At 37.1% G+C, this 27,472-nt stretch overlaps 5 protein-coding genes across 5 annotated transcripts; 3 read left to right on the top strand and 2 right to left on the bottom strand.

Annotated features, from left to right (window-relative positions):
- Positions 1 to 2,288, bottom strand: LOC101293825 (protein MAK16 homolog). The gene is made up of 8 exons (XM_004307957.1): positions 2,105 to 2,288; positions 1,911 to 2,020; positions 1,342 to 1,460; positions 1,152 to 1,249; positions 884 to 971; positions 590 to 794; positions 386 to 493; positions 1 to 164 (listed from the first exon to the last, which is right to left on the bottom strand). Exons 1-6 carry the CDS (start codon positions 2,164 to 2,166, stop codon positions 600 to 602), a joined length of 672 nt encoding a protein of 223 aa, XP_004308005.1. The 5' UTR covers positions 2,167 to 2,288; the 3' UTR covers positions 1 to 164; positions 386 to 493; positions 590 to 599.
- A 1,712-nt stretch (positions 2,289 to 4,000) lies between these two features.
- Positions 4,001 to 8,269, top strand: LOC101298270 (probable disease resistance protein At4g27220-like). Its single transcript, XM_004309110.1, has 3 exons — positions 4,001 to 4,503; positions 5,053 to 7,833; positions 8,076 to 8,269. The coding sequence occupies exons 1-3, from the start codon at positions 4,001 to 4,003 to the stop codon at positions 8,095 to 8,097; spliced, it is 3,306 nt and encodes a 1,101-aa protein (XP_004309158.1). The 3' UTR covers positions 8,098 to 8,269.
- Positions 8,270 to 14,751: 6,482 nt separating this feature from the next.
- LOC101297972 (phosphoribosylamine--glycine ligase, chloroplastic-like) lies at positions 14,752 to 16,494 on the top strand. The gene has a single exon (XM_004309109.1). It carries the CDS (start codon positions 14,752 to 14,754, stop codon positions 16,303 to 16,305), a length of 1,554 nt encoding a protein of 517 aa, XP_004309157.1. The 3' UTR covers positions 16,306 to 16,494.
- Positions 16,495 to 16,670: 176 nt separating this feature from the next.
- Positions 16,671 to 20,488, top strand: LOC101293239 (polypyrimidine tract-binding protein homolog 2-like). Its single transcript, XM_004307955.1, has 10 exons — positions 16,671 to 16,858; positions 16,948 to 17,157; positions 17,909 to 17,971; positions 18,052 to 18,125; positions 18,430 to 18,525; positions 18,756 to 18,813; positions 19,152 to 19,256; positions 19,350 to 19,431; positions 19,562 to 19,674; positions 19,824 to 20,488. Exons 1-10 carry the CDS (start codon positions 16,673 to 16,675, stop codon positions 20,166 to 20,168), a joined length of 1,332 nt encoding a protein of 443 aa, XP_004308003.1. The 5' UTR covers positions 16,671 to 16,672; the 3' UTR covers positions 20,169 to 20,488.
- Positions 20,489 to 20,514: 26 nt separating this feature from the next.
- On the bottom strand, positions 20,515 to 22,817 carry LOC101293528 (abscisic acid receptor PYL8-like). Its single transcript, XM_004307956.1, has 5 exons — positions 22,726 to 22,817; positions 22,596 to 22,636; positions 22,338 to 22,510; positions 21,467 to 21,682; positions 20,515 to 21,177 (listed from the first exon to the last, which is right to left on the bottom strand). Exons 1-5 carry the CDS (start codon positions 22,773 to 22,775, stop codon positions 20,959 to 20,961), a joined length of 699 nt encoding a protein of 232 aa, XP_004308004.1. The 5' UTR covers positions 22,776 to 22,817; the 3' UTR covers positions 20,515 to 20,958.
- Positions 22,818 to 27,472: the final 4,655 nt, after the last annotated feature.

Raw genomic sequence — 27,472 nt, 5'->3', positions numbered from 1 at the left:
AATATTGACAAGGTAGCAGGCTAGAAGAATTTAAGAACAACTGGCCATTACCTCAACATGTACCCTGGGTTTCTTCGATTTGGTGACAACTCCATGTTTCTCAAACTTTCGAGACTTTCTCCCTCTATTGCCAGTACCTACTTCTGGCTCTTCATCCATTCCAGCTGCACCATTAAGATGTATTCAGTCCATTTAGTACAGACACAGACATACATTTTTGCTGTAATTGTTTATACAGAAAAAGGAAAAGAACCTCATAACTCATTTATCACCAGACTTTCACATATGGTATGAACAGTGGGGTTATACAAATAAAATATGGAGTATCAACTACATAGACATCCACTTTCTACAATATTTGTTAATGTATAGAATTTAGCTCTACCATTATCATCATCTGCATGTGAATGATTCAGTGCTAGAGCACCCATATCTTCAATATCTCCTCCTCCTCTTCAAACTGATCATCAGCAACATATTCTATCTCACCTTCCTGATTATTCCACAAACAAGAGTAGTTAAATGACCATAAAGTACAAATCTAAATCATCAAGTTAAGCCTGCAATCAAACGAATCCCATCTACATACAAGAAGGGAGTTATTTGCTCATCCTAAAGTAAGGCAATAATAAGACTGATAGTTCTTCTTCTTCTTCTTCTTCTTCTTCTTCTTCTTCTATTTCAGTATTCTGATCTTCCTCTTCAAGGACCTTTTGGTATTTTTCAAAAGGGTAATTATATATCTCTCCATAAACTCCGTTGTTAAGGCATTCTAATAGTTCTTTCTCAATGCTCTGCAGAAGAGTAGGAAGTTATGAGAGCCGGCAGAAATAGATATACATTTAGTACATTTATGATGTGTGGCAGCAGCATAAGTAATGACCTTATCCAAGACTGCAGCCTTTTCAGCCTTCTCCTCTCTTCTAGCTTCTCTTTTTATTTCCTTCCTCGGTGTTGTCATTCTTTTCTCCCTGTTATACAACACAAAAGAATGTGCAACATCCAATGAGTGAATATATCTAATGTCAACAATATAAAAGTGAAAAAACTAGTGCTGCGAACTTTGATGCCATTCTTCTAGCAAAACTTTTTTTTGTTTAAAGCAATAATTATTATTAGATGGTGAGGTAAGGAAATCAGATGATGTATACCTTGTTTTCAAAGCAAGTTTCCTCATGCGTATCCGCATCTGAGTCATTTTAGTGAGCCGTTGCTTTGTTTTATGTACAAGAAACTTATGCCAATACATCTGTCCATTCAGAAAGGCCATGGTGATTAACAGTTTCAAGAATCTATAGCTCTAGAAAAATAACACGAAATGAGGGTCAAAATTTTCAATACCAGATATTTGTCAATGACTTCGAGTGCTTTGTCATAATTCCTCAACAGCTTAACTCTTTCCCACAAGTTGTTTGGCATATGAGCTCTTTCTATAGTTTTCATATAAAGATAGAAGTCCCCTGCAGGACACCAATAAAAGCACATAAAATTGCTTGTAGTATATGAATAAATTCCCACAGTAGCATACATAAGCAAATGACATTAATAAGAACCTAGGAGAGTGTTCCATTGAGAATTCTCGCAGCCTACCTTGACTGAAGAACACACGAATCTATAAACCCTTATTCTCAATTCATCAACACAAGCATATGAAACGACAAACTCCATTGTATGAATAGGTTCATTAAAACCAGCACAAAAGTAGAATCTTTAAGCAACTTAATTAAAAGGGTTGTCCAAAAGCTAAACAACTACCCATTTCCTCATTCTACCAATGACTGTTGTTTACAACTCCAAATCGAAAAATCAGAATTCTCAGCTCTAGCTCCAACCTACCATTCAACACCTAATAACTGTGCAAACAAATGCATAAGCAGTCGATCCCAACATGAAAGATGATGAGAAATTACAATCGTGGTCGCGAATGGTGGCGTAGCGACTGTTGGCGAGAGGGCAAGAGCTCCGGTTACAAACCCCGGTAACGTTATAAGGGTTTCTGCAGAATATTCCGGTTTCAATTCTGGAAAAGCCAAAAAGAACAAAACCTGATTAGAAATCCAATTTGAAGAGCTGTCAAGTGAATCCAAGTAAAACGACGACGTACTTGGACATGAAGCTGCAGTGGTTGTGGCGGATGACCTGCCATATGATCTCGTCGTGCTGCATATTGGGATTGAAATTCTTTTGATTTCTGCAATTGAGGCGTTGATTTTCTGGGAGAGTTGGGTTTGGGGGTTTTGGGACTGGGCGAGCGGGCTAGGGTTTTAGAGGGTTTACTAGAAATTGGCAACAGTGTTTGAAAACACAACTACATATACAGAGAATGTAATATGGTTATTCTAGGGAAAAACCAAAACAATAAATAATATTACGCCTGCAACAAAGTAACTTTGATTACCTTTAATCTATAAGATGAAAAAAATGCACACAGTATAAATATACATATACACATGTATATATTGCTGACGTGGGGTTAAAAATGACAATATCTTTACCGGTCATTGGAGATCATCAATTCGAGAAGGCATTACTCGATCTTGAGGCTAGCGTAAATTTGATGTCATGTTCTGTTTACGAGCAATTAAGGCTTGGTGAGCTAAAACTTACTTCTATAACACTCGAATTGGCGAATAAGTCTATCAAAATTCCTCGCGGTATTATTGAAGAGATGTATATTGGTCAAGGTTGACAAGTTTATTTTCCCAGCGGATTTCGTTGTCCTAGATAAACATCAACTTCATCTATATCTAGAATGAGAATCTAGATTGTTGATTAGACGTATGTTGGTTCATAAAAGTATAATAATCAGACCAAGACATATGACTCATATAGTACGAATTGTAGTGTTGAATATGATAATCATATATCTTTTTGGAGCAGCCGATTGTTTTCTCTATAAGTAGATAGTAAGGATGAATCCAAACTGGATGACTAATCATTAACTTCTGCACATTGATTATAACCATAAACATTATAGTCATATTGATTGTTACCTTCTTGGGATTCATTTAAAATTCTAGTCCCACTACATAAATTGATAAACTCAAAACTTAGCGCAACCGAAACAACATCTTGATCATTATTTGCACCTCTAGTCCTCCTCTCATATATAGTATTCTCTTGCGCTCCATACCTAGTACTTCTAAAGTCATAATGATGATCTTGGGAGGCATGATCATAATTTTTTTCAAAAGAAAAATTGTTCAATCCTCCCACTGTAAAAGATTATTCATATTCATTCAGATATACTCAAGGGAATTACTCATCTCTCGTATATTTGTTGAACGTGATTTTTGTTTATGTGAAATTTTTTTTACATATAACTTTTTAATATATCGAAGATAATATATCAAAGATATAAAATAAATATCTTAAATATCGGTGATATTTCCTATATATCGGAGATAAATCTCCGATATTTGACGGTATCAGAGAAATATTCAAGTTAAGGTAGAAGATAAAATATTTACCCCTCTAGATATATCGGTCATTCGAAAAAAAAAAATCAGAAGAAATCGGATATATCGCAGAGATTTTAATCTTTGACCATAAGTCCATGACTATTCTTTACAACCTTACAAAACAGCAATATGGGGCATTTCATTTTAATTTTAAATCGCATAATTGCTACATATAAGTAAACATACTGCCATAAAGAAAGAAAAATAAAATAAAATAAACAGACTGAGTCTGTGACGTGCATGTGTGTGTGTATATATATATTTATTTATCAGTAGGCAGCAACTGCAGATATATACTACTGTTTTGCTGAGCAAATCAAACTGAGAAAGTCTCCGTTTCTGTCTTATCATGTTGTTTCAAACCTCTCTTTGCTCCATTATTTCCCCTAAATTATTTCTAGAACCTTATCTGCTCTTGGTTTCTCACAGCCTCAAATTATTCTCTTGTTGGAATTTTCAGTTTGGTTTCTTTCTATTTTCCTTCCTATTGTTTGTTCTTGCAAGTTCTTCGGACGTTGTTTCCTAATCTGTGGTTTTCAATGGCCTCGAGCTCCCAAACAGCTTCTGCTTCTTTTCCTTCGTCAGCTCCTAGTTGGAAGTATGATGTGTTTTTGAGTTTCAGGGGTGTAGATACTCGCAAGGGTATTACGTTCGAGTTATACGATCGTCTGCATAACGGAAGAGGAATTAAAACATTCATGGATGGCCAAGATCTTGACGTAGGAGCTCTTATTTCTCCAAGACTCTTCAAGGCAATCGAAGAATCAATGGTTGCAATTGTTGTTCTCTCCTCAAATTATGCTTCTTCGAGTTGGTGTTTGGAGGAACTTACCAAAATTTGTCAATGTATGCAAGATGATGATAGAATTCTTCCAGTTTTCTATCATGTAGAACCCTCTGATGTACGCTATCAAAGGAAGAGTTTCGAAGAAGCTTTCACTAAGCATGAAAACTGTGGGCGACAAAAAATGGAGATGCAGCAGTGGAGAGATGCTTTAAATAGGGTGGCCAATTTTTGTGGGTGGCATACACAAAATTACAAGTAAGCACGAAAATCAGCTGTTTTTATTTGTATTTTTATTTTTTTATGAAGTTACTATGTCAACTGTTAACTGTTGAGGACTGATAATTGTTACAATTTGAGCCTCTACTTTGCATTTTGAACAAAATATAATCAAGATCAATTTGCTGTAACAAATGAGGCAGAAGAACAATAAATGATGTTAATTTGAAGCAAAATGTAGCAGCTTCTATTTCTTCTGATATAGAATTCTTAGAGATTACAAAGCAAATTTAACCCTTATATAGGGTGCAAAGTAACCTAAAAAATATCTTAAAAGCAACCTAAATAACTATATTATAATTCTACTTTACATACAACAAATATCTAAATTAGGTGAGGAGAAACAATAAAACAAGTGGCTGGAAGTTGTCTCACTGCAGCTTAGTGTGAGTCCTTGTAACTAATTATTTCCAACATCTCCCTAGATTTCCCAAGAAAGCATTAACTTCAACAATATTTGCATGTCTTTAATTTGGATTATTGTTAGGAGTTTATTGGTGATTATTTGACACTTTTTGTTACTTGCAGGACTGAAAGAGAACTTGTCCACGCCATTGTGAAATCAGTGTGCAGTAAAGTACGACCTATCAAAATTGATTTTACAATGTCCAATGGAGATTTTAAAGCATTTGAAGCAACAAAACGAGCTATGAATAAGGTCATGAATGAGCTAAATGATGATGAGGTCACTGTGATTGGGGTCTACGGAATGGGAGGCGTTGGAAAGACAACCATGGTAAAACACGTCGGTGAACAAATGAAGAAAAGTAGACTTTTTAATCAAGTGATTATGGCTGTCGTATCCCAAAACCCTGATTTGAGGAAAATTCAAGGCACATTAGCAGATTTGCTGGACTTGAAATTGGAGGATGAGACAGAAATAGGAAGAGCCTGTAGATTGGAGGAGGAGATAAAAAGAGGAACCAAGATCCTCATAATCTTGGATGATGTTTGGAATAGAATAGAACTTTCAAGCATAGGAATTCCCAGCCACGACAAACTTCAAAGACGCAATTCCAAAGTCCTTCTCACCACAAGGAGATTGTCTGTATGTCATTTCATGAACAGCCATGCTAACATTCCGCTTGATATCTTATCAGAAGAAGATGCTTGGAACTTGTTTGTCACAGAAGCAAGACAATGTTTTGACAGATCCACCAGTTTTTATGATGTGGCGAGGATGGTGGCTAGAGAATGCGCTGGCCTACCAGTTGCGTTGATAGCAGTTGCGAGGGCACTTCGATATGCAAGTTTTAATGAATGGAAACACTCAGCTCAACGTCTAAAGGCATCTCAACCTGCCACCCCTGAAGATGAGGGAGGTGTGTACAAATGCATAAAATTAAGCTATGATTACTTAAAATCTGATGAATCCAAATCATTCTTCTTGCTTTGTTGTCTGTTCCCGGATGACTACGACATCTCAGTTGATCAGTTGCTGAAGTATGGAATTGGGAAAGGGATGTTTCAAGATTCCAACATGCAAGAAGCCAGAGCCACAGCACATTTAGTGGTCAAGTCCCTTCAAGCTTCTAGCTTGCTTTTGGACTCTAAGAAGGATGGATGCGTAAGGATGCATGATGTCATTCGGGATGTGGCCATTTTAATTTCAATATCTGAAGTTGGTAACCAGGTTTTTGTGAAAGCTAGTCATGACTTGAAGCATTGGCCAATGATTAATGCGCACAAAGGCTACTCTGCCATCTCAGTAATGAAGAACCAAATTGGAAAACTACCTAAAGAGTTGGTATGTCCAAACCTCAGAATTTTACTGCTTCAACATAATCCAAATTTAAATGAGATACCCGAGACTTTTCTTCATACCCTGAATGAACTAGGAGTCTTGGATCTTAGCTACACTAGTATTTCATTACTACCCCAATCACTTAGTCTCCTAACCAACCTTCAAGCTTTGTATTTAGATTGTTGCAAGAAAATAATTGACTTTTCCATACTCGGAAAACTTGAGAAGCTTGAGATTCTTAGTATGAGAGAATACCCTCTCAAGGAATTGTCAAGGGAAATAGGACGCTTGACCAATTTAAGAATGCTGGATGTCAGTGATGGTTCATGGCATGGACATATTGTTACAATTCCAACTAAAGTGATATCAAAGATGCATAAGCTAGAAGAACTGTACATGCATTGCAGATTTGGAGAGTGGGGGAGTAAAGTCAAGGAAGAAGGAGAAGAGACTAATATTGGATTCGACGAGTTAACTGGCTTATCATACTTGTACATCTTGACGGTTCGCATATGCGATGTAAAATGTTTGCCTAAATGTGTTGAGTTCATTCCAAACTGGATCTACTTTGATATCCGTTTCGGTGGAGACAGAAGAGCACCTCATATTCAGTCTCAGATTGGTCATGAATATTCCAGATCCTTGCTTCTTAACACCACTATCTGCACCTTACCAGATTGGTTTGTTAGCGTGGTGACAAAGAAAACGGAGAATCTACAGTTTGCAAAGTGCGAAGGCTTAAATAACATTCTTGTGGAATATGACCGTGGGAAGTTATGCGAGCTAAAGCATCTCTCTATTATTGGCCCATGTGAGAAGTTGAAAGAGCTGATGAACATAACAAGTTGGTATTCACATAAACCTGTATTCGAGAACTTGGAGGAGTTGCATTTGGATGGTGTGAAATCCCTAACTAAATTATGTGTTGGTGAATTACCGATAGGATCTTTGTTTAATCTTAAGCTGTTGAATGTCTGCAATTGTCGTAACTTGGGGGATGTACTGTTGTCATCAAAACTGCTGCGGAGACTGCCAAATCTGGAAAAGGTGATTTGCAATGTTATGATTAGCATGGAATATGTATTCGGATACGAAGGGTTTGAGCCAGAAGAATCAAAGCTCAGAGAGATGACAATGTTGAGTCTGTATGCTCTAAGAAGCATATGTAATGGTCCTGCTCCACGGACAATGTTCCAGACTCTGAAAAGTTTGCTCATTTACCATTGTGATCAGCTTGGAGGAAGCCTCTTCACATATGATGTAGCTCAGTGCCTTTTTCATCTGGAAGACCTTTTTATATTCAGTTGCCCTCTCTTGAAAAATTTGATTGAAGCAAGCGAGGAAACAGTGAGCAAGAAGAAGATCGTTCTTCCAAAAATGAAGAGCTTAGTTTTGCTGATGCTTCCAAGACTGTCTAGCGAAAATGCTATTCATATTGAGTCCCCTTCATTGATGCATTTATATATCCAATATTGCCCCAACTTCTTGAATGATGCTATTATTTTCCACAACAAGAACCAAGTCCAACTGAATGATGAACTACAAATGAGGTTTCTATGGTCGAGGTATGTTTCAAGTGGAGTGTCATAATTTTTAATTCATCGGTGTTTAATTTCGTTCTTTCTTTTTGTTGGAAAGGTCTTATGAAAATATTGCCATGCAGTAAATTTGTATCCAAATTAAACAAAGTATTCTCCAGTTTAGTCCCTAAATCTTAGCTAACAATTAGATGAAGAAGCTAGTGTGTGGTTAACAATACTGTTAGACCCTGGTTAAATTTTTGACATTTACTCGTCTTTCATGCTAGATTGATGAATAACATACCGTAGTTACAAGAAACACGAAAGATCTTCATTGGCACAGACCAGGATTTCTCAGCTGCTTGTGAAGCTTTAATTAGTCACTCATGTACACGTACTGCTGCTAATTATATCTTTAAAATTCATATTTTTGTTTGGATGTATATACATCTTGTTCTTGATTCTATAATCTCTCTCTGATAATTTTATTTTGTTTTGTTTTTTGTTTTTTTTCTGTGTTTCGGTAGTGAAACTGTACGTATGCCACTATGCCTGTATTCATATAATGTTCTATTCTTCCGTTTCTTTGTTGAAAGGGTCAACGGCCATTCCAACAAACACTGGCAAGGCATCTTGTCTGATCATGAACCGGAAGACAGAACCCATTTTAACATTCAGATGCTTGTTACCAAGTTGATCGGTTGATCGGTTGATCTCACAGTGACCTTTTTGTCAAATTTGACAAATAAGACTCAATGACGATATCCGGTGTAGTAAATTTACCAATTAATGGCCACAACATGAAACTAACAAAAGTGCATGACACAAGTATATCTCTGATTTTAGAGGCCAGCTTAAAATTTTAGAGGCATTTGATTATTTATGTTCAGACAATTTCATGTGAAGCCTGTTAAAAAAAAAAAAAACAATTTCATGTGAATATGTGATCATCCATGAGGTAATTAAGGTGATCATTAGCTTTTTTTTTTTTTAAAAAGGTTATTATGGTCCCACAGCTCGGATCCATTCTCCTGTGTGCCTCATCAACGGAATCTTTATCTCCAGCTTTCGTAATCCAAATCGTCTTCTGGACAAAGGAAGAACATTGTGGGAAACTATACAGAGGAATCGTGGAAGGTCTAAGTTACTGTCATGAATTGAAGATGGTTGCCAAAGGGGCTTCGACCGGGGAAACTTCGACAGTTAGATGGGGAGCTTCAAAAGTATTCTTTGGAGTTTGGATACACGGCTGCAGAGGTCGGATTGTGAAGAAATCTAAACATAAAGATTGCGGAAACTTTTCTTCTATATTTCTTGATAATTTTTAGAGAAAATTAGACAAAAACTCAAAATACTAGACATCTTTTAAGATAAACTCATGTCTATAATTAATATTTTTCTTCATTTTTCGGTTTCTTTGATTTGCCCTTCAGACGGTAGAAATCTAAATTTGTTATCTTTCTTAATTTTAGCATCAATTTGAAACTCAAATATTGAGCTAAAATTTAGTTGGATGTAACTTTGTCATAATCAATTACATTCTTTAATTTCTTATCTTGTTATTACTAACTCAAGTGTGTGTGTGTATATATATATATTCTATATACAGAAAAATATGTCATTTGTAATAGAATGATTCTTTTCCTAAGCTCACATTTGGTGTCTATTTACATAGTCGAAAAATGTCTAATTGTAAGGTACACGTTCTTGTTCTTTAATTAATTTTCTTCTTTTTAGGTATATTATTATATCATTTCTCATCTTAATCGAGAGAACATTTTACTCTTAACGACTTACATTATATTTCTAATGTACCTATTAAGTAGGGCATGATATGATAATATACCTAAAAGGAAGAAACTCAAAATAGGGTTTAGGGTATAGAGTTAAGGTATAGGGTTTAGCGTATAGGGTTAGGGTTTAGGGTATAGGGTTTAGGGTTTAGCGTATAGGTTAAAGGTATAGGGTTTAGGGTATACGGTATAGGGTTTAGGGTATAGGGTATGGGGTATAGGGTTTAGGATCACATCAGACAGCCACATAGTCCTACGGTAACACAGTAAAATTTCTTCATTTTACTCTAATAATCAGATATCTTATTTATATTATATTCTACATTATGTATAGATCAGAGAATGAATTCCTTTCACCTATATTTTTTCCTAAAAATAAAGAAAGGTGCATGATTTTTGCAAATTGATTAAAAAATGTTAATGTTAGAAGAAAAACTCATAATTGAGGTATTTAAGACAACATCAATTACGTTTATTTATTATGTTTATATGTTATAATTGAATGGTGACAATTGTGTAAAATTTAGAAAAAATAAGATGTAATATGTATCATAATTGATATATTTTAGATGTCTATCAGAAATGAATATTATGTGGGTTTTATTTAAAACCACTCTTCAAAATTGATAAAAATCCCCCTAATCTTTACAAGGTTTAATAACAAGTATATATAGATACAATGAGAATCGTATAAGAGAAGCTAAAGCAAACTCAGCCACAACTGTGGCACAAAGACCGAGGTCACCATATATGTTGTTGCTGGCAAAGAGACAAGCAGCAACAGTCAACTTGTTGCTTCAGAAAAATGAGACCAACAGTACATGGTAACACACCATCACAGCTATAGCTGTCATACACAGCTCACACTTCTAAAGTCAATTTGAACTAGATTACTTCAATTAAAACTAATTTCTAACTCTCAATACTCCCCCTCAAGCTGCATCAAGAGGATTTGTTGAGTCAAGTCCAAAATACGATGAAAATGGGATGTTGAAAAAGACTTGGTGAAGATATCAGCGAGCTGATCATGGCTGCGAGTGTAATGAGTGACAATGATCTTGGACTGAACTTGAGCTCGAATATAATGACAATCAACTTTGATGTGCTTGGTCCTTTCATGAAAAACAAGATTAGAAGCAATGTGCATGGCAGCTTGATTATCACAATAGAGAGAGATTGATTGACTACAAGGGGATCCCAAATCAGAGAGCAAACCCTTCAGCCAAATTAGTTCACAATCAGTAGCTGCCATTGCCCTATATTCAGCTTCGGCGTTGAAACGAGCCACAACTGTTTGCTTCTTATTCTTCCATGTAACTAGATTTTCCCCAATAAAGGTGCAAAAATCAGTAGTAGACTTTCAATCAAGTAAGTTACCAGCCCAATCCGCATCAGTATACCCCATGATGTTAGTGTTGCCATTGTTTTTCAACAAAATACCTCTACCAGCAGAGCCTTTAAAGTAGCGAAGAATCCTCTTAACAATGTGAAGATGAGCTTGAGTAGGAGCTTGCATAAACTAGCTAACAATACTCATTGCATATGTAATGTCTGGGCGAGTGATTGTAAGGTAGATTAACTTACCAACCAGCCTTTGATAAGAGGTCACATCAGATAGAAAAGCACTTGAAGTTTCAAACTGAAGCTTACTATCTAGGAGAGTGCTAGCTGGTTTGTTATCCCAAAGCTCTGACTCTTTCAACAGATCAAGAACATACTTTAGTTGATTTAGAAACAACCATTTGTGAGAAGTAGCCATTTCTCTACCAAGGAAGTACTTAAGACGCCCCAAATCCTTAATTGCAAACTTGCTATAAGGAGATTGCTTAAGAGCATTAATCTTTTATAGGTTATCACCTGTCACAATTAAATCATCAACATAGATAAACACCATAAGCTTACTTGTTGAACCAATTCGAACGAATAATGAGGAATCTGCATTGCTGCTCTGAAACCCAACTTCTTCAAGCATAGAACTGAGCTTGGCATACCAAGCTCGAGGGGATTGTTTTAAGCCATAAATGGCTTTGTGAAGTCTACATACCATACTAGGATTAGAAAATTGAGAGTGACCGGGAGGCAATTTCATATAAACCTATTCTTAAAGATCACCATGTAGAAAAACATTATTCACGTCCATTTGAAAGAGAGGCCAACCATGATTCACACCAACCAAAAGAAGAACTCTAACAGTACTCATTTTTGCAACAGGAGCGAATGTTTCTTTGTAATCAACTCCATATGTTTGAGTGAAACCTCGAGCTACTAATCGAGCCTTATGTCTTTCTACAGTACCATATGAATGAAACTTGGTCTTATAAACCCATCTACTGCCTACCGCCTTCTTCCCTTGAGGAATCTTAACCACACTCCATGTTTTATTCTCATTAAGAGCTTGAATTTCATCTGCCATAGCATATTTCCACACTTCATACTGATTTGCTTCATCATAGCTTTGAGGTTCATGAGCAACATCAAGAGTGCTAAGGAATGCATCATGAGAAGCAGAAAATTTCTTATAAGAAATAAAGGTTGTCATTAGATACCTTGCTGTGTAAGTCACATAATCCTTAAGCCTTGCTGGAGGTCCTCTTGCTTGTGGGGGATTCATTCGAATGACCACTGGACTAGGTTGAACTTGTTCAACAACAAGTTGCACATCAGCTTGATCACACTTAGGATCAGGACTTAAGTCTTAAACTTTTGTTACTACAGCAGGAGGATTGGAAGGCACATTGCCATCCTCATAAAATAGAATGCTGGGAGTTGGAAACAAATCAAACAAAGACTCCCCCTGACTATAACCATCTGATTTTCCAGCAAAGAAAGAAGTATTTTCATCAAATCTAACATCCCTGGAAACAATGATCTTGTTAGAGGAGGGGCTGTAGCATTTGTATCCCTTTTGAGTGGATGAATACCCTAAAAACACACACTTTTCAGCCCAAGGATCAAGTTTTCCTCTTTTATTAGGTTGTATGTGAACGAAGCAAACACAACCAAACACTTTTAGGTGAGAGATGTCGATAAAATACATTTAATTACCTCTAATATCCCAAGATCAACTCAGATAAATTTCATTTTTGTTACAAATTATAAGATGAAGACATGTATATATATAGACACAATGACACATATTGGTGTCACGTTCAAATTGAGGACAACATATATCACACTGATTTAACGATGCACATAAACAAATTAACATAAGTGTGACAAGCCAGTTTCATTTCAATCATTCAGTGCCTAACTACATATATAAGGTATGTAATATGGTTATTCTAGGGAAAAACCAAAACAATAAATCCCTAATATCTTAAGGTTAACTTCTATAAGATGAAAACATGCAGACACATGTATAAATAGGATCTGAATTCTCTGCTTGGATTTAAGTTGTTTGCATTTGCTTATAGTCATTAGATGAAATAAGGATGACATACGGATGACATGCTAGTCTTAGATTATACTCAATCTAATGGTTATAAGTCATCTAAGTAAATCCAAGAGCATAAATCTAAGTAGAGAAGCTAAATTCGTATAAATATACATATGCAAAGCTTGGTGTCACATTCGAGAGAAGCTGCTGCTTCTGGTTCATATTCAGATTCAGTATAGCCACCAAGACGTCGGTTTAGAGGGATTGAAAATTCCAAAGCATTTGTCGGCTAAATTGGTGTAGTTATGCATCCTTAATTGTATATGTTGAGATATCGCTTTGCACTGGAAAGACTTTGTGGTTGTTTGTATATGTTGCTTTAGTGATTGTAAGAATCATTGAACTTTGCAAGGGGACGCTTGTAAGAATTCCCGTTAAGGTGTTAGAACTTGTAAAGTAGTCTTCTGGTTTTTTGATTTTCGATGTGTAGGAATGAATCTGTAATCCCAAATAAAGCCTCACAATTTAGCAGGTTCAATCTAATATTTAGTTTCAGTTCATGTATAGAATTTTAGAGAGGCGGGTGCTATGCTGTGTTGTTTGCTAATTTGCTATACATGGTATGATCAAATGATTCATAAGTACAATCATTAGCTATGTTGTTTGCTAATTTGCTAATCTATTTCAATTCTTGGTTTGAACCGGAATAAACGGCAAAATACATACAAATGAAGCTTCTATGCTTAAAGAAAAACCGAAGTTTACTTTTCATAACTACATGTTGTCGGTGTTTTTGGCGTTTTGCAATAATACAACGTACCGAAGTGGTTTAAGAAGATGTCCGAAAGACCAAAAGTTCGAGATGAAGCATACTTGGACACCTGAATGTTACTCTTCATTCATGAACTGACCTTATAATAAAATACATTTAATTACCTCTAATACCTCAAGATCAAGTCAGATAAATTTCATTTTTTGTTACAAACTATAAGATGAATACATACACATCACAGATGACATGTATATATAGACACAATGACACACATATTGGTGTCACGTTCAAATTGAGGACAACATTTATCACACTGATTTAACGATGCACATAAACAAATTAACATAAGTGTGACAAGCCAGTTTCATCTCTGTGCCTAACCAGTAACCACAGCCATTATTATTATTTTTTTTCGCAAACTATGAATATCTACCATTGGGCCGTTAAGCCCAAGGCTTACATGAATCCCGCTAAGCCCACTAATCCCACTTGACCTAACCCAAACTTCGGGTTAAACCCGCCTGACCCGAACCCCACACAGCCATCCCTACTACTAATCCCAGTCACAACTCCACTCTCCTCCTCCTCCTCCTTCTTTCCTCCTCGAAGCTTTACCCTAATTTCAGCACACTCCGTAATCCTCGTGCTCCGTCTCCGCCTCTACAGCCACGTCAGCCCTTCTCGGAACCCTAAGGATTCGCCGCAGCTCAGCTCCCTCGGAATTTTCAGGTATCTAATTCAAACCTTTTTCTGATTCTGCATTCGATTTGCTTCCAATTTCAACCTGCATGCTTTTCTCTGTTGCGTTTTGGATCTTGATTAGGATATAGTTTATTATCATGTTTAGCTTAATCTTGATGAGGTTGAATTCGGATGAGTATTTTGCCCTAGTTTCAATTTGAATCACAGCAAATACATAGAAGCATATATAAAATGATTAATGGTTAAACGCCAGGGAGGGATTGATTGTTCAAGAAGAAGAGAAAAGAAAGAGGAGAGGAAAATTTTCGGTATCGTTTAGAATGGGTTGTGCTACATTGAACCTGGTTGGAGCTGCTACTCTGCCGAAACTCAACAGCTACACTCGCAGCGGCATTAGCTCCCCAAAGCCTTTCATATCCTTTGCCCAACCTAATGGCTCTCGCCATCTCAACAGCGGTGGAGTGTATAGCCCTCTCACGTGCTGTGCGTACAAATTGCGGTCGTGTGTTTCCTTATGTGCAAGAACTAGTAATGCTGCTCCGGAAGAGGAGAGGGTGACTGTTTTGGTTGTTGGTGGAGGGGGGAGGGAACATGCTCTTTGCTATGCGTTGAAGCGTTCCCCTACTTGTGATGCAGTTTTTTGTGCTCCTGGCAACGTTGGGATTTCCAGCTCCGGGGTTGCCACTTGTATTTCTGACCTTGACGTATTTGATAGCTCAGCTGTGATTTCCTTCTGCCGGAAATGGGGTGTGGGGCTTGTTGTTGTGGGACCAGAGGCCCCTCTTGTTGCAGGTCTTGTGAATGATCTGCTTAAGGCTGGAATTTATGCTTTTGGCCCGTCCTCTGAGGCTGCTGCTTTGGAAGGATCCAAGAATTTTATGAAAAGTTTGTGTGACAAGTATGGAATACCTACTGCTAAGTATCGAACATTTACAGACCCATCTGCTGCAAAGCAATACATAAAAGAGCAAGGGGTACCTATTGTTGTTAAAGCAGATGGATTGGCTGCTGGAAAAGGAGTTATTGTTGCAATGACTTTGGATGAGGCTCTTGAAGCTGTTGATTCAATGCTTGTAAATGATGCCTTTGGTTCTGCAGGTTGTCGTGTAGTTATTGAGGAATATTTGGAAGGGGAAGAAGTGTCTTTCTTTGCGCTAGTCGATGGAGAGAATGCTATACCTCTGGAATCTGCCCAGGACCATAAACGGGTTGGGGATGGTGATACAGGACCTAATACTGGTGGAATGGGTGCATACTCACCCGCCCCCATCCTGACAAAAGAACTTCAAGATGTAGTCATGAAATCCATCATTTTCCCTACAGTGAAAGGAATGTCAGCAGAGGGCTGCAAGTTTGTTGGGGTTCTATATGCTGGGCTCATGATTGAGAAGAAGTCTGGATTACCTAAGCTAATTGAGTACAACGTCCGCTTTGGTGATCCAGAGTGTCAGGTTTTGATGGTTAGGTTGGAGTCTGATCTGGCACAAGTTCTACTTGCTGCTTGTAAAGGACAGTTAAGTGAAGTATCTTTGGAGTGGTCGGCGGGGTCAGCAATGGTTGTTGTAATGGCTAGTAAAGGGTATCCGGGGCCATACGAGAAGGGAAGCGTGATTGCGAACCTTGATGAAGCAGAGAATGTTGCTCCATCTGTTGTTGTATTTCATGCTGGAACTGCATTAGATTCAGATGGGAACTTGATTGCTGCTGGGGGGCGTGTTCTTGGGGTGACTGCCAAGGGAAGAGATCTTAGAGAGGCACATGAAAGGGCTTATCAAGGTGTTGAACAAATTAATTGGCCAGGAGGGTTTTACCGCCGTGATATTGGCTGGAGAGCCCTTGCTCTTCTAAAAGACAGTTTTGTAACTAGTGGCTAGACTAAGCTAAAGTTTGTACTAGTGCTCATTAGAAGAGAGTGAAAATTTCCATGTCCTTTTCAAATTTATAATTTCTGAATTGAGCTTTTCTTCATAAGTAGTGACCTTACAGTATTAACTGTTGTCCCATCACTCAAAAACCACACCCAATTATAGTCGTATGTTGACAATACAATAACTATGCTTTCCAAAAAGGAAAAAGTAATGTTGAATTAATGTAAGTGTCACCATGTCTGTTTGTTGGAGGAGAGGAAAACTGGTCATCTGTAGTGCACTTATGTGTAGTTTTGTGCATCTGAATAAGCCTTACTGGGGTGAATGTGCACTTATGCTTATGTTGTTTTGTAGGTGAAGGTTGGTTTATGTAATGGCTTCAGTGTCCAGTCAGCCACAGTTCCGATACACTCAGCCACCATCCAAGGTACTCCATTTGAGGAACTTGCCGTGGGAGTGTACAGAGGAGGAACTGATTGAACTGGGGAAGCCATTTGGTCAAGTTGTGAACACAAAGTGCAATGTTGGAGCAAACCGGAATCAAGCTTTTATTGAATTTGTGAGTGTAACAACACTTTTTGTAAATGGCCGTCTTATCATACGCACTTTTTTGGTTATCATTTTCCTTGATATCTTTAATGTTCTTAGGCAGAGTTGAATCAAGCTATTACAATGATATCATATTATGCCTCATCATCAGAACCGGCTCAAGTTAGGGGGAAAACTGTCTACCTACAGTACTCCAATAGGCAAGAAATAGTGAACAACAAAACTGCTGCAGATGTTGCTGGAAATGTACTCTTGGTAACAATTGAAGGTGAAGATGCACGGCTTGTCAGTATAGATGTTTTACACCTGGTAAGCAATTTGTTGGTTTCCATATTTAGTTAAGGAGGTAAACTTATCAGTAAATTAGTATTGGGATTAAGCTACTGCGTCAGGGTTGGAATTTGTCTGGTCTGGGATGCTTTTGTTTGACATGAATGTGACTGGATCAGCAGGCCCATTTCAAGGAAAAATGTTCAATGGCAGCTTAGTGCATCAGGAGAAAGAGTTCATGTGTGTTTGTCTCCTTTCTCCTTCTCTTACCACTGCCTCTTTCTTCCCTACTCTTCTTCCTCATGATCCTAACCCTACAACTCTTAATACTTTGTTTTCACTTCTTCTCTTTTGCATCTTCCTAATCCCCTTTTTTATTTCTGCTTAGCTGTTTGCTAGCAATTTTTCCTGTCACTTAGCTACATCAGGCATGATTGTCTCGCCCTTATGGGTTATAGTAAATGTATCTGTAGTATTATTTACTCCAAGTGAATATGACCAACATGGATAATGGAACTCTTCATGAAAAATTAGAATAGATGGGCTTTACTGATGTCAAAATAAAAGAATAATGACATTTTCTTTTTCATGACTCAACTGTAAAAGCTTCTTTTAAAGATGATACAACTTGTTTCTGTTATATGTTTTCACTGTCCCTGGTAATTGAATATTTAAGTCTATACTTATTTCCTATCATCATTTTTATAGGAATTATGTTTAAAATTTGTTCTCAAGTATGTGAGATACATAGTTCCTGCTTAGCCTTCTGAAATTGGTCCAGTGAATGCAGGTATTTTCAGCTTTTGGGTTTGTGCATAAGATAACAACTTTTGAGAAGACAGCGGGATTTCAGGTCTGTTTGTTATTTACTTCTAAAAGTTTTTAACTAGTTTCGGCCTTGAAGACGATCTGATTTTGGAGTTCTATTTTCAGGCACTGGTCCAATTTTCAGATGCACAAATTGCCACGGATGCAAAAAATTCACTGGATGGAAGAAACATCCCTAGGTGAGTTATATTCTTCTTTTCATCATTGTGTCAATTTAGGATTGTAATAGTAGTTCAGATCATTTATATAATGGCTAGTCACCTGTAGGCTGATAAGCTATTCATGCACTCTAGTGTTAGCAAACTTTAACCTGTAGGCTATAAATACAGCAATAAGTGTAGCTATATTGAACAGGTAGTAGTGCAGTAGTCCTCTTAAGCTTGGCCATTAGGTATTCACATATTTTCTGGAGTTGTATTCTTTCTTTATTGGGGCAGATGTGCCTGTGTATTGGTTTGCTAACTTATTTTGCATTTGGTGTAGCTATCTGCTCCCTGATAATCTGGGACCTTGTAGTCTCAGGATAACATATTCTGGACACACAGATTTGAGTGTGAAATTTCAGAGTCATCGAAGCAGGTATTACATCTTTGTGTCATTTTGAAGTTTCTTCAGGAATAATACCTAATTTTATCCTGCTGCTTTTTTTAGTATACATCTATCTCTTCTGTTTTTGTGATAACTTTACCCCAGAAAAAAAAGAAAGAAAGAGGGGAGTTTTTTTATTTTTATTTTTTATTTTTAAAAATATGTCTTCGTCTCTGGTGACCACCGTTCTCACTTCAGTTAATACCTTTTTGTTGTTTCAGGGACTACACTAATCCCTACCTTCCTGTTGCTCCATCAGCCATTGATGGAAATGGTCAGGTAATGTAGTAAGAAAAGACCACTTATTAGAGTATACACTTCAATGTTTCTCTTTTTATTACAGTGTGCTTTTGAAATATCCTATATTCATTCTATTTTAGTTTGCCTGTAAATTTTCATTGATATACGTTTTCTGCACATAAACAACATAGAGAGGCCACTTCCAGTCCTTGGCATGATGGTGGTAGTATTAGTTGTTTTGGTACTTATTGAGGAGTCAAAAAGTTCCATTTTTTTTTTTCTAGGAAATACTTGAGACCAATGCACACTAGTGCATTTTCTAGGAATTTCTTGAGCATCTCATTCTGTCATCTAATTTTCATCATTTATAATTGCAGATAAGTGTGGGTTTGGATGGTAAGAAGCAAGAACCTGAGAGTAACGTGCTTCTTGCATCCATCGAGAACATGCAGTATGCTGTTACCTTGGACGTTCTGCACATGGTATAAGCTAATCAAATTTAGCAACTGGCTCTTTTCTCAGTTTACCAGCTCTACTTCTTGGAACTCTTGTTGATTTTATATTCCTGCCACTAGGTCTTCTCTGCTTTTGGGCCTGTCCAAAAGATCGCCATGTTTGATAAGAACGGGGGAGTTCAGGCTTTGATTCAGTATCCTGGTACCTTCCTATTTGACCCTTTTTCATGATTTCCAGAAATAGGAGACCTAATTCATCAAGTGCTGACTGAATGTACAATGGGATGTGAATGTTGGTGATAAGTTAGGTACTAATTTCTTAATGCCTGCAGATGTTCAGACAGCTGTTGTTGCAAAGGAAGCCTTGGAGGGGCATTGCATTTATGATGGAGGGTTTTGCAAGCTTCACGTCTCGTATTCACGTCATACTGATCTCAGCATAAAGGTAACAGAAGTTTTATTTTGTAGATCTCTGTTTTCTGGGAACTCTGTTAGTCACTCCCACTCGCATTGAAGGAGATTAGATGCCACTTCTCTTTATTTTTTGCTCTTCACTTCCTGCCTAATGCTCTGTGGTTAATATGCTAATTTCAGGTAAACAATGATAGGAGCAGAGACTATACACTTCCTACCGTTCCAATGGTGAACTCACAACCCTCGATTCTAGGACAACAGCCAGTTCACATGATGAACCCAGCTGCTCCTCAATACAGTGGTGGTGCACAATTTGCTCCTACAGGTCAGGCTATGATGCCTCAACCTTCAGCAGGGTGGGTACCTACAGTTCCAGCAGTTCCTTCTCAGCCCATGCCGATGCAGATGCCTAATCAACCTTACATGCCATCTGGAACAGTACCCTCCCAAATGGGTCCTGGCATGATGCCGGGTGGCGCGCAGCACCCGAATTTGCCCCCATATCACAATGGTCATGTGCAATAGCATATCTTATGTCAGGAGTTTCACTGTCAAAGTTATCAAGTCAGTGAGCAGGAACCGAGCAAAGGAATATCTGAAAGGGGGGAAGTGTCCATTTGTAGAAGCATCCTACTCGGGGAAAATGTCGGTCATAATCCCCATTCTCTTCTTGACATTTTGATAGTGAGATTAGTGACTCAGTACTCTGTAGTTCCCTTCCTGTGTTACTTACCCGTGGATACTCGATGCACTTTCAAATATTCTCATTTGGTATTTGTTTTTTGTGCCACAGAATTTGTTGTTGATAAAATTGAATGCAGAGATCAATGACAATCTCAGATGGGAATGGGAATGGGAAAAACTTGTGACAGAATCAATCGTACACCCAGCGTCCATTTCATAAAAGTGTAACATGATGAAAATGTAATATGCAATCAGAATGAAATATACCAACACACTCCTTATCTCTTAGCAGTTGGCATATATATATTCGTATATACAACCAAAAATCTGTTGGAACAAAACCCAGGGATACAAGATAATAGACACCCGGACCTTTTTTCTCTATTTTTTCATTCATGAAAAGTTACAGAGACCTTTATGACAACTATGGTCCTTAATGACGGAAGTTTTGAAGTTTTGACAATATGATCTTGAACAGAAAACAAAGCAAGCAAATGAGACATGAACGTTTGTTGCATGTGCAATGGAAGCATACTACTGCCTGTCTGTCTCCAAAACCTCTGAGATATATGAAAGCTCGGAAGCTTCATCCATGGCAGCCCCGTCTCCATTATATGTCTCGGCTTCAATTTCAGAGCCGATCTATTGGTTCAGTGTGGTCCTGCACTGCAAGCCTCTCTGAGACATCACAAAGTGATTTGAGATTGCATTGAATCAAAGCTTCAACAAAGTAGCAGGTTTCATCCTTGGTGTTCCCCTCAGGCACATCAACTACAAATGACTCGATCACCACAGTCCCTGGTCTTCCATCAACGATTTCTGGATGGAGGGAAATGATTGAAGAGTAGTTCTGGGGGAAAAAGAATAGTGACAATGAGAACTTGAAAGCTGAGTTAAGTAGATTAACAAGCCAGAAAGCAAGTTTGACTTCTAACTCTACTAAGAGCAGCACCCACATTATAGCGTGACCTGTAAAAGTGTTTATCAGAACAGAAATCCATGTTCTTTAAATGAAAGTTCAAACTCCGGTGAACAATGGAACTTTTTTTTTAAGTTTGAGGAGATGATCTTTTAACTTCATATACAGTGAAGGAAAAAAGAAGCAATGGGTAGAACAAAACAAGGAAGAGCATCCATACCCTAAGTCTGTGATCTCCACCAATTATTTTAATGCTAAGAAGATGCTCGTCGTCATCAAGAAGTTCCAACCTCTCAGTACTAGTGGTGGCAGGAAGCCCAGACTTAACATCAACTTCTCTGAGACTCCCAATCTCAAGATTTCCCTGCACAACACACCTGCTCACGAATGGCTTGTACTTTTGGGGTTGATCAAACCGTCTTACCAATGACCAAACCTGAAAGAAACAGAACGTTCACATTAGTGAAAGACATAACTAATAGTAGTTCCAGTAATTTACTTGTCAAATCTCGACTAATGTAGCATATACATCCAGTACTTATCAGTAATACTTCTTTCAGATACTCATTCCATGTCAAGATCTCTTCTTTTAACACACAATAATCCTCTATTTTGGTAGGCAAACAGAATTTTCAGAAAGCTAGTAACACCAGACTCTTTTAAAGAACAAAACTTCAAGTTAATGAATCTTCCTTTCAATTTAAAGTAGCAAACTTTTCTCAAGTGGGATCACATGAACAAACAAAACCTCCATTTTCTTCCTATTCTCAACTCAATTCTCTCAGCAAGCTCTGATTGCCACAGCTCTCTACTGATTCCCCAACCCCAAACTCCAACCCCGAATCTCCTTAAGAACAAAAATCACTACATAAACACAATCTCATACCTGCATACCTATATGTCACATATTCAATATCGCCCGAAACACCAATCTCAGATCAGAACATATACAATTAGACACACACCCTACACCTTCTCGATTCCGAACAAATCACCAATAAATTTTCAAATGCATATCCATCAAAAACAAGATGTGAATCGCCAATAAGTATTCAAATGCATATGCACACAAAAAAGGAAAAGAAACTTACAAGATGAACAGGCGCTTTGATGTGCCTGACGAGCGTAGAGCTACACTGATGATCCTTCAGCTCATGCCTATGGTGCCTCCTAATGTACTCACTCGCACCTCCTCCTCCTCCATTCTTATTATTCCCATTCATCTTTCTTCTTCTTCTTCTTTCTTTCACTTGCTCTCTATTCTCTACAAAACAAAACACATGAGAATCAGACCAAACTGAATCGAACTCCGAGACAACAAACACAACCAGAAATGAACGAGACCAAACTGAATCGAACTTTAGCTATGTTCCTGCGCTCTGCGATCACACTGCAACAAACAACGAGGCGAGTCAACTCAGTTCGAGTTTATCAGAGCTGGTGAAAGTGAGAGAGAGAAAGAGAGCGAGAGAGACTCACCGCCATAGAAGAAGAAGAAGAAGCACCTCAGGCCTCCCTATCACCCTCATCACCTATTTCTCACACCTTTAATACAATATTAATTAATCAAACCGCAAAGACTCTTTATTAATCTGCAACTTGCACCATTTTTTAGATTATTTTATTTCTAATCTCTACTAGATTAATCCATTTTCTCATTTTCATGCACAAATGCCCTTTGTGTTATATAGTATCTACCACCATGCCATGGCTTTGTCGTTTTTCTCACTATATTTGTTTTCATTTTTTATTTTCTTTTACGAGTGGATTTAATTATCATTTACACCGATCAATGGATGTAATTATCGGTTTTTCTAGGTTCTACGGGTGGAGTTCATGTCACATGATTACCTCATGTGTGATTTTACTGAAAATTCTTGTATACACCAAGGTGCAAGTGAACTGAACAACTAATATGCAGTATTTTGATCCGGTTATCTATGTCGCACTACATGCATATATACTAATACCGTTAACAAAAATGAAACATAAAAAATTAGTCTCAAGTGTTTCCAACTAAGGAGGTAAAAACACTATGTCGAAAATGATGTACTCTTATTATGGACATTTAATTTGATCGGATCAAAAATGAAATTGAAATGAAAGAATTTAGGGTCTCTAGTATTCATTCGATATTCTTAGATCGCGATTTGAACACTTAGACATTAATTGTGTAAGTGCACCTTGGTGCGTAAAATCTGCTCCCGTAATTTTACTGGTGTTTCCAGCATTCATAATTGTCTTTCTGGTGTCTAATACGAATGTCACAAACTGAAACGAGTTGGAAGTATGTTTTTGTTATCTTGAAGAAAAAAAATTATTTTCTCATTATTTGCTATGAAAATGTAATTATATTCAAATATAACAAAGTGTTATATGTGCAAAGGCCAGGGGCAAAAGTGCCAGTTGACATTTGAAGTATTGCCCCATTCAATTCATCTTGGATTGCTAAAGTGTTGAGATGAAGGAGTGGTTTAATGGACATGGACTTTGCCTTTATTTTTTTTTCTTCAGTGGCCTATGGTGGCTAAAGAGTTGGGGTCACATGGGCTCACAATGAATAAGGGATAACATTCATGGTAGGTACATAAATATTATACAATGCTATACGGCTATACCATTTTTTTTTTTAATAATACAAGTAAACAAATATTTGAGGTTTCATTTTGTTCATGTTTGTCTCCCTTTATTTAAACAACTTCTATTTCTATAATCTTTGGCCTGCCTGGCTTGGCTGCTAAAACACTTGGGTTTATGTACTTCCATGGATGTCGGTAGAAACTAGAATCTAAAGTAACTTTCTTTTAATTTTACGTAATAACATATTATTAATCTTAATCAATCGCTATTTAGTTTGAATATGATACAAAATTATAAAATCTTATCGCCGGTCAATACTCATATACCGTATACTCGATATTGAAAAGTCATATGTTAGTTTTTTAGTTCTTAATCGGTTCATATATATTGTTCACAATTTAGATCGATTGTCTTGTTTCATAAGTCATAATCTCGTTATTGAGAGAACAAGAAATTTCATATTTCTTCAAGCTCTTTCTAGCTCCAAGACAACAGATATAACTTAGCATACGATTGACCAAACAAAGAAGAAGAATTCTAGGAGAAATTAGTTGCATCGGTTTCGGGCAATCCATGCATGAAGTGCAGGTGGGCTTTGTGTATAACGACACTTGGCTAGGGTTTTGAACAAGTACTAGATGAATCTATTTTACATAAGTAGCTTGATGGAGACTATTTTTCATCTTTGCATTATCGAGCTAATTATTATATATATGCTATGATTAGTTAATAGTGGAGATTCTTTCCTTTTTCCCTTTCCTTAATTTCAAAATACGGAAATCCCATTGATAAGCAAAGTAAGTTAGCTTTGGTGTCAAGTGATTTGCTAGAAATATATTCTTCAAACCACGTTAAAGAAATACAGACTCTTATTATATATAGAGACATGTGCGATGAGCAATCAAATACATTGTTTGTCTGTAAATGTTATCTTATTACAAGTTATTTTTACTTATTCAAATACATGCATGTTTAACGAACATATTCGAATAGCACACTTGATTGAACTTGCAGCAAATGAAGATGGAGATTTATGCATATTTAAGTTCTTGTTTTCGTCGATTATTCATTTGAAAGTGTTAAGTTCCTTAACCAAAAATTAAAGAGCTGAAGTAGACATGGATTCTAGGAATTCACATATAAACCAAACTAAAGAACACCAGTGTGTGATCCGTACTTACAAAGTTTTAGTTTTATAGATCGAGTATCAATTCTATAATGTATAACAAGTATTGTTAATAGAATTATTGGTACGAAACTATGAAAATAATTAAGCCTATAAGAAGCTCAGCTTCTGTGGTGATCAGAAGTGCACGAAGGCTCCACTGAAAGCTGCATTAAGCCATAAAATATGCAAGATCATCTGGTTATTGGTGCAAAGTGCAGCAGAGCTAACTAGGGATTTGTTTCTTTAATCTTCACTAATGACGGATTGGCTAGCTAGGAGATTTGTACGATTTGTATCATTCTTTATATCTAATCGGTTTCACAAGTGCACTTTGTTAATATATGGTATAATATTGAAGATATTTTCAGTTGAATTAGTTCTGTGTGACCTGTCAAACATTAAGAAGATCGACCAAATTACAAACATGGCAACAATCCACCATACGAACTGCTAAAACCTAAAAGGGCTCAAATCTGATCATAAGTTCATACTTTACACAAAGGAACTGATCAACTATGTATGTTTTCATAACTGTCTGTCAGTTTATTACGTATATCTCTGAAAATTGATCAGACATATTTTTAAAAAGATTACCGATCAATTAAGAAACACAAAATACGATCAATGTCATGACTTAATAATTTTATTTCTAGGGTTACAGAAGTGGGATTCATCATATTTCATCGATCATACATGCTCACTGCCTAGTACTTTAGTACCAAAAATTGGAAAAAGTCAGGAAGACAAAAGAGGAAGTAAAACACACTGAATCCACAAGTGCACGGCACTCGAGTCTCTCCAACATCATAGCTTTGATTTTTGGCTCTCTATTATAAGACATTAATCATCTTCAACATCATACTCGATCAACTAGCTAGATTGGGACATTCGATAGTTTTGAATTATCCCTTATCGAGCAAAAACTTGGAATGGAAGCGACGTTCTTGGCTATAATTGGCTAAAACTGAAGACCTCCACATCCGACTACCCGATGATGTGCTTTCACATACAATAGCTAATTGATCTTTTTAAAGTATCAATTCAATTAACAAAAGGATTAGCACCAAAGAAAAGATGGATGCATTTCATTACGCATTCAAGCCAATATATCAGAGGTGACAGAAAGTATCCATCAAGTGGTCCGGAATGTAATCGATTTGTTTCTTAAATAAGAAAACATTACATCCGATACATTATGGAACATTTGATTGGTTAATCAACAACATTTCCCTTTCGCACCACCTGTGGAAAGAGCCTCCAAATTTCTTCGAAGGTTGTGGCACCTTATCTCATCAATATTTTACATATTTCATGATCCAATTTTCATTTGATTGTCCAAATTTTTTACAGTTATCAGAATGAATTTCCTAGTTTTGAATTTCGTATGCTTCACTTGTACGTGCAAAATCAATTCTAACATGTTGCTTCTATAGTCGGCAAAATTTTTGTCATAGCTAGTAAACCGGCCCAACCACTTCAAAGCCCAAACATAAATAGATATATAGTCCATCACATTATTCCCCTCTCCCAGCTAGTTGCGATGCATGCACCTCCTCGAAGCGACGGCGTCGTTTTGAAGGCCGCATTATGGACGGAGGAACAGAGTAGATGGGATCATGGGAGGAGTATGACAATGGCTGCTCAGCAATAGTGTTTGTGAAAGCTGAAATTGAGTCGCTGGTAGTTTTTGGCTGTCCATTTTGTCTGTAAATAATAGTGCGTACCTAGCCTAGGTCCTCGATGTCTTAGATCTCCGGAGTTTGAAACATTTTCCTTTGTTTCTATCGGATTCGGCTGTTATACATATTTGTATAACATACATAAAGCAGTGAGCTGTCCGATTTGTTTAGCAACTCAAATTTTAAAATGATCGGACAGTTTACGGCTTTATATATGCTATACACATGTATAGTAGAAAAGTCTGTTCCTTTTTGCTTTTTCATAAGTTAGGACTAATAGCTAGGAGTCGTTTCTCACTATCATCACTGGTACTGGATCGTAGCAAACGGACTGCTACTTTGCTCAAGCTGCCTGGTTTTTGTACATAAGGATATGTTGAGAACTGAGTAAACATTCTCAAATGGGATGATAGTGCTTTTTAAGCATTGTCAAATTCTCCCGGAAGTGATAGGAAAGTTGAAAATTTTGACACTAGGCATGAGTAAACATTTCAAGGCGTTATTGACATCCAAAAGTCCTTGGAAATCGAGAACCCTGGTGCAGATTGGCAGTCATGCACACTGCAAGCAATTTAGGATGTTGAGTCGTTTTCATGTCGACCTCAGTGAAGTTGAGACATCCAAATGTTAAAATGCTCAACAAGAAAGACAAGAAGCAGAGTCAATTTAAAACTGAAGGACTTGATGAACATATCTTACAATGCCAGAAGGTCAAATTAACCGAGTACAAAACAAATATTTTCAAACCTCTTAGTAACTAGTCTTATAATCTATAAGCTGAACACCCATAGAACTAAAA

Source organism: Fragaria vesca, linkage group LG7 (assembly GCF_000184155.1).
Source record: "Fragaria vesca subsp. vesca linkage group LG7, FraVesHawaii_1.0, whole genome shotgun sequence".
Lineage (NCBI taxonomy): Eukaryota > Viridiplantae > Streptophyta > Magnoliopsida > Rosales > Rosaceae > Fragaria > Fragaria vesca.
Note: the sequence above shows the minus strand (reverse complement) of the source record. Positions and strands in the feature narration are given on the sequence as shown.